The sequence below is a fragment of the Pan troglodytes genome, chromosome X (genome assembly GCF_028858775.2).
Source record: "Pan troglodytes isolate AG18354 chromosome X, NHGRI_mPanTro3-v2.0_pri, whole genome shotgun sequence".
Taxonomy (NCBI): Eukaryota; Metazoa; Chordata; class Mammalia; order Primates; family Hominidae; genus Pan; species Pan troglodytes.
The window spans coordinates 52,553,471-52,560,281 of NC_072421.2; the positions used below are offsets into that span (position 1 = coordinate 52,553,471).

The 6,811-nt window shown below is 43.6% G+C and overlaps 1 protein-coding gene across 2 annotated transcripts; it reads right to left on the bottom strand.

Annotated features, from left to right (window-relative positions):
* Positions 1–539: 539 nt before the first annotated feature.
* LOC129138633 (X antigen family member 1) lies at positions 540–5,616 on the bottom strand. Of its 2 annotated transcripts, none has more exons than XM_054676366.1 (4): positions 5,453–5,616; positions 3,892–4,033; positions 3,238–3,364; positions 540–647 (listed from the first exon to the last, which is right to left on the bottom strand). In XM_054676366.1, exons 1-4 carry the CDS (start codon positions 5,599–5,601, stop codon positions 625–627), a joined length of 441 nt encoding a protein of 146 aa, XP_054532341.1. In that variant the 5' UTR covers positions 5,602–5,616; the 3' UTR covers positions 540–624. The 2 variants fall into 2 exon arrangements, with proteins under 2 accessions (XP_054532341.1, XP_054532342.1); XM_054676367.2 differs by lacking the exon at positions 5,453–5,616 and adding an exon at positions 5,133–5,384.
* Between the last annotated feature and the right edge of the window lie 1,195 nt (positions 5,617–6,811).

A 6,811-nucleotide genomic window follows, 5' to 3' on the forward strand; every position in this document is an offset into this window, starting at 1 on the left:
CCCCAAACTAGAGCTACCTAGGTGCTGCCAGCCATGAGTCAACTCACTAGCATATAAAAAGACACCACTTTGTGGAGATTTTAAAAATTGTAGTAGTTGTATGCCAGGAAGCAGGGTCTAGGACCAAATATGTATTACACAATATCACACCTGTGCATACCAGCTCAATCAGAACACAAAATTTCAAAAATGATACTGAATTTAAAAAAAAAAAATAGAGTCTCTATCTCAAAAAAAAATTAACCTCATCCTGGACCTCCTGGGCTGGAGGCATCCTCCACCCTTCGGCTCTAGAGTAGCTGGGGCTATAGCTACATACAAACTTGCATACATTCATGCATTCACTCTTTTATTTTTGTAGAGAGAGAGTCTTGCTTTGTTGCCCCATCTGGTCTCAAACTACTGAGCTCAAGCAATCCTCCTGCCTCAGCATCCCAAAGTGCTGGGATTACAGGCGTGGACAACCGCAGCCAGAAACGATTTCCAATATTATCAAATACCTGGGAAGGAAGTGAACCAAAGATGAGCAAGACTTCTTTGGTGAAAGCTGCAAAACTTTATTGAGATAGTTTAAGTCAAATATCTAATATAAAACCAGCTTGCGTTGTTTCAGCTTGTCTTCATTTAAACTTGTGGTTGCTCTTCACCTATAACAGAAGCATAACAGGTGGGAACATTACTAGCAGAACTGTGTTTAAATGACATTAAGGATATGGAAAAGACACCAAAGTTTTAGTTTTCTACAATGGACAAAACCAGAAGCCTAAGAGTCACCCTTTTGCTTACATTCAGGTAGACCTCTGAAGAGACTTTGACAACAGTCGTCCAAGTGTATGCATTAAAGATGTTTTTCAAACACACCCTGCTTTCTAGTGCTACAAGGAAAGCAAGACAGTCCAAGGTCCGAACACATTAAATGAAGTGAACCTACTAAAAAGGGGTTTAAAGTAGAAAGCAAACATTGTGCATAGTTTTACTCAAAATACCAGCACCACACAAAAATCCTAAGAAACAAAAAAGGAATTTACGAAAAATGTATAATTTTTGGCAAACACTCTTTTAATATTCTGGCTTGAATCTGTGGTCTGCATGCCAAACGGGCTCCTGGAAATGGTCTGAATACTATCTTGGAAGAAAACGGTTAATGTCACCTTAGGAACTGAATAAGTAAAGTGAATAGAAAGGCCAGCATTGCATTTGTTTTTACTCTATTGTGCAGAAGGGCAAAAATATTTATTTGGGCTCGTTTACCCTTCTGTGGTTTTTAAGGTACAGCAACCGTTTGTACCCAGTTTTCTCCTACCGTGATGTCAACATGAATCATGCCTCTTTTTACACTTGAAAGTATTCCCATTTGTATAATTAAGTATATGGTCGCATTACTCTTAAGCTATCACTATCAGTTTCGTCATCAATATGTGATAGCATTATGAACTGTGTCACACATGAACACATGGAGGGATACGGGAATGGAAAACAAGAGTAGGACAGCTGAAAAAGCCAAAATTTGTTTTTAAAAGTAAATGTTTTTGAGGGACAACTGGAAAATTTCACAGTTTCTTCCACAGGCTTTGTGATGCTTAATCAGGTATTACAGAAATAAATAATGCATGGCTTCCTAGCTTACCAACCATTTCATCCATGCTCTGAAAATCTTAGCGTTCAAGACTGTATTCACTTTCAATAAAGCCCTGTATTAAATCACTCTGTCTTGTTCATATTCCATGTTGTGCTTTTTCCGTTTCTTCAAGATTGTGTAAATTACTGAATATCCGTAGCTAATTTTCAAAACACCAATCTTTTCAATTTATGACATTTGAACTACTTTTCCTTATACTAATGATTCGTACCTGTCTTTTATTCACTACCACTTTCTTTTTCCTTTAAGTTTATTCTCTGGCTCTTTTACTGTTATTTCATGGTATTCTTTTCCTTTAACATGTAACGTGCGATTTATTTTAATAAGACGTGCATTTAAAGCTATGATCTCCCTAAGAATACAACTGAGGCTTGTTCAGTGGGCTCCTGGAAATCGTCTGAGAACTATCTTTTAATGTAAATAGTGTAATGGAATGGTTCAGCAGGGTACAGTAAAAACACTTAGGTAATTTCTCCCTTAAACATGGGGTGCTTCCTTTAACTTCAAGAGGTATTGTAATTAACAGTCACCAATTTGGAAAATATGTGTAAAACATACTTGTGTCAACTACTCAGGAATTAGCACAGTGCTGTTGTTGAACTTCAAACCCTATCATCTAATGCCTCAAGGCAGAAACCTGTAATATGTAACCTATGGTATGGTTAGAGGTGACTCTACTATATGAGTCTTCAATCTAATTACACGAAGTAGTTCATGAAGACTGACGGGAGGGCAGGGAGCATGCTTAGCAGAAGCATCTTACACCCACCTTGGGCATCACTGACCTACATGCATTCTCTCTACTTCACTGGCCACAGAAACCTGATGATCTCCTGCCATTTTATCATTCAGTCATTCAAGGCTTCACTGCGGGAAGGCTTTAAAATGCAATTATTCTTTAAGAGACAGAGAACTCAGAATTTGGCAAAATGCAAGAACACTCATACAGGGCTCCACACAGGAAAACAAACACCAAGCAGAGTGCCCGCTCATTTTCCTAGGAACCATGAAATCTCAACTCAGACACTATAATTGGACTGAAGCTGATTGTTATGATAAACAAATCATGAAGATCAGAATATCTTGGTCTTCTATCCAACAGAACCAGAGCATGCGGAAATTAGCAACGAAATGGATTTTAATCTATCTGATGTGCATCCACTCTTTTCACTAAGAGCAAGGATGCCTGTGGAATTTATACGATTCATCCAGACTCTCACAAATTATGGTAGAGCTGGTACTAGAACCTGCTTCAGGGCTCAGCATACTTCACACAAACTGGTATTACAAATGCATTATGTATTTGTTAAAAGCAGAAATTAGAAAAGAATCTGAAAATTGTTAGCCGTTGGTTATACACCAAACTAAGAAAATGCTGTCATGTTTGATGATTCAATATGGCTTTGACCCAATTTGTTTCTGTATCTGATAGTGTTTAAGTCTTGCAATCTGGCATTTGGGTCTGAATGACGTTTCAAAGAACATTTGCATTTGCACTGTGTTTTTAAAGTAGCACTAATGTTATCCCTCTATTATCAAAAGTATAATATTGTGTAAATGAGAAAGCACATAACTTTGCATCTTGCTGGATAACATACCTGCTTCTGGCATTTTACAGTGTTCCTCTTTAGGTATTATCTTCACCTTGACGCCGGAACCCAAATCCAGATTTATCCCCGGTGTTTGACTGATGCAGCTCTTGCAGATCACCTTCCATGTCACGCACTTCAAAATACAAAGGTTATCGATTTAAGCATTCCAACATGAAATATAAATAAGGAAATGATAATATTCTTTTCCTTCGCGTTACGAAATAAAGCCTGAGCCAGGCGTAGTGGTTCATGCCTGTAATCTCAGCACTTTGGGAGGCCGAGGTCGCTTGAACCCAAGAGCTGGAGGTGGCAGTGAGCCAAGATCATGCCACAACAATCCACACTGCGTGACAGATGAGCCTCTGCCACATAATAAAAAAATGTACATTTCTATACACCAAATTAAATGGTTTCAAGTGATTTAGTAAGGACTGTATTTTCAAGCATACAAAATCCATCTCGAAGAACAAGAGAAGATTCATTATATCCAGGGACAGCGTGAAGCTGCAAACTATACTCTCCCTTTTCCAGCCAACTTTGAGCAAATGTTTGGTATCTTTTCCTAATGTTCTCTTTGCTCCTGTTACTGCTCATGGCATAGGCCACAATGCACACATAGACCTTCTCCCGCCCCATAGACATACTTTCCCTTCCCAGCACCTGGGATCTCAGCTGTATCCTGATCTTCTTCGGTCTGCTGCCCAGGTGTAGGATCCTGACTTTCAGCTGCTGGTTCTTCTTTTTGGGGCTCTCCATTACTGGGCTCCTGGGACTGGCTGTGTGGTTCTGTGTTTGTGTGTGTCTGTGTGTGTGTGTGTGTAGATAAAAAGTTTTGTTATTAATACATGTCAATAATATAAATATACAGAATACACAGGTATGTCTTATTATAAGTATGTCTAGAGACATTTCTCCAACACTACCCCGTATACCTAATCTTCATAACACTATTCTTCCCTCAGAGAGGTTACTCAAAGACAGATATCCTCAGGGACTTTGGAAGCCGTTTTAATCAATGTTGGGATGAATGTGTGTAATCTGTTCTGAATAAGCATGAGGAGGAAGTTATGGACAAAATCTGGGCACACACGATCATCCACCCACACAAAACCCAAATATAATCCTCTGGACTAATCTTTCCTTCATGGGATGCCATGATCATTTTTTATCAGCATGGGAGACCATTATCAGTGTATCCATACTAGTCCATCAACACTATCAGAAAAATAACTTTCTGCTAAGAGAAAACATCGAATGTTAAGACATTCACAAGCAGAGGCACAATGAGCTCAGGAGGTTGTGAACTTCTTGGCATAGGCCTATATGTTGATCGTCCTCATCAACACATACTTCACTCTGCAAGCAGAATACTGTGATTGGGAAAATGCACTTGACAGGACAACTAGATTTGACCGCTTTCATGGTCAAATGTTAACTTGGACATTTTTTTTTTTAATTTAGAAATACTCTGAAAGTCCCCGGGCAAGTATAAGTGTATGCACCTTTTGAATCGAATGCTTGCAAAGCCACTTAAGTAGGTCTAGCTAGCTGAGCGATGTCTTAAGGCTCCTGGCAAAAAACACAGGGCATTTCCCATGAGGTTGGTTTCACAACTGGACACTCCATCAGGGAGACAAGTAGGAAATTACAGCTACAGAACTGAAACTGCAGTGACCACCAATTTTGTCACATAATGATTTGCTAGGCCCACTTCCCCCCCACCCCAAAGTCACATTTTTAGGAACTCAGGGCCCCGCCCATTGGAATCTCCACAGTGGAGTTGAGAATTTGCTACACAGCAGTGGGCACTCCTCACAGGACCCCTATGCCAGGCACTCTACAGACCTCGGGGCTGCGGTCACTAGCCCGCAGCATGCCCCGTCTCCAGGACCCTTCCATACCGCTCATGCCGTCCCTCTCCTGGTCCCGTCTGGGGAGTCCAGAATCTTCTGTCGGGGTTCCAGGTGCTTCTGGGACTCGGATACCCCCAACAGCACCCCAGCTTCCCCTGAGCCCCTCCACTCCTCGGCCCTCCTTCCTCCCCAGTTATGGCCGTGACAAGACAAGAAGGTCCATGGGCGTGGCACCGCATGAGAGGGACGACGACTTCGAGGGCCTTCTCACTCTGAGTCACTGACCACGCAACCCTCCGGAAGCCTGCTGGTTCCTCTTCACTCTCACTCACACTTCAACTCCCAGTTGGATCTGCCTGTGGACCTACCCGCCGTGTCTCAGTAGCGGAGAAAGAATCCAGACCTCAGGGACCCGAGTCGCCGGCTCACAGCTCCGTCGCGTTCCCCACACTGGCGAAGGGGCCGATGGGAAGACGCCCAGTGAACATGCGCACTGAGGTGGGCACCAAAGGAGCATGCGCAGTGAGGTTCCCTCGTGCCTTAAGGGCTGTGGTGCCCCTCCTTATCCCGCCTTGCCCTGTCCTATGCTCCTTCCCAGGTCCCCATTAACGACTTTGGAATCCCTCCTCTCTGTGTGTGGGTTCCCCCCCACCAGGACTCAAATACCTCAAATAATGTCAGCCTTCAAAACTCACTCCATGACCGGGCGCGGTGGCTCACGCCTGTAATCCCAGCACTTTGGGGGGCGGAGGCGGGTGGATCATGTGGCCAAGAGATCGAGACCATCCTCGCCAACATGGTTAAAACCCGTCTCTACTGAAAAATACAAAAATTAGCTGGGTGTGGTTGTGCGCGCCTGTACTCCCAGCTACTCGGGAGGCTGAGGCAGGAGAATCACTTGAACCCGGGAGGCAGAGGTTGCAGTGAGCCGAGATTGCGCCACTGCACTCCAGCCTGGTGACAGAGCAAGACTCTGTGAAAAAAAAAAAAACTCACTCCATGTTCACCTGACCCTCCTCCCCGCTATGGCCCTCCTTCGTCCCATGCCCGGGACCCCACAACAGCAAGGCCATGGCAGTATCGCTGAGTTTTAGTAGAAAGATGACGATCTCAGAGGCCATGGACCAAGTGGCACAACCCACAGGAAGCCCCCCACGCTCCCCCTCACACTCACTCACACTTCACTTTCTGGGAGGACTGATCTGCAGACCTACTGGCTAAGTCGTAGTCAGCACGAAAGAAGGAAGTCACGACGTCTCCTTTCACAGCTGTGGAGGGACAGAAGTTAGAGAGCAAGGCGCATAGGCAGCAAGGAACTTTCATAGAAAGGGACATGCACATTGAGCCAGGGACTTTTCAGGGCAGGGTAGGGTTTTCCGCTGTTCCCAGACCCGCATCCCCATGGCGTTTGTAGTAGAAAAAGGGACTTGAGAGCTTTCGTCTCTCTTTGTCCAATCTCATGCATTCAGAAACGTTGGGAACAGACAGTCCCTTACTGGAGGATGTGTCTCAGAAAGACCTTTTGTGGAAGAAATAAATTATTTTCATATCTTTATTTATAAAGCCGTTTTTATTTATTTTTTTTTCCAGACAGAGTGTCACTCTGTTGCTCAGGCTGGAGGGCAGTGGCATGACCATACCTCACTGAAGCCTCCATCTCCTGGGCTCAAACAATCCTCCCGATGTAGCCTCCCCAGTCCCTGCTACTACAGGTGCAGACACCACAC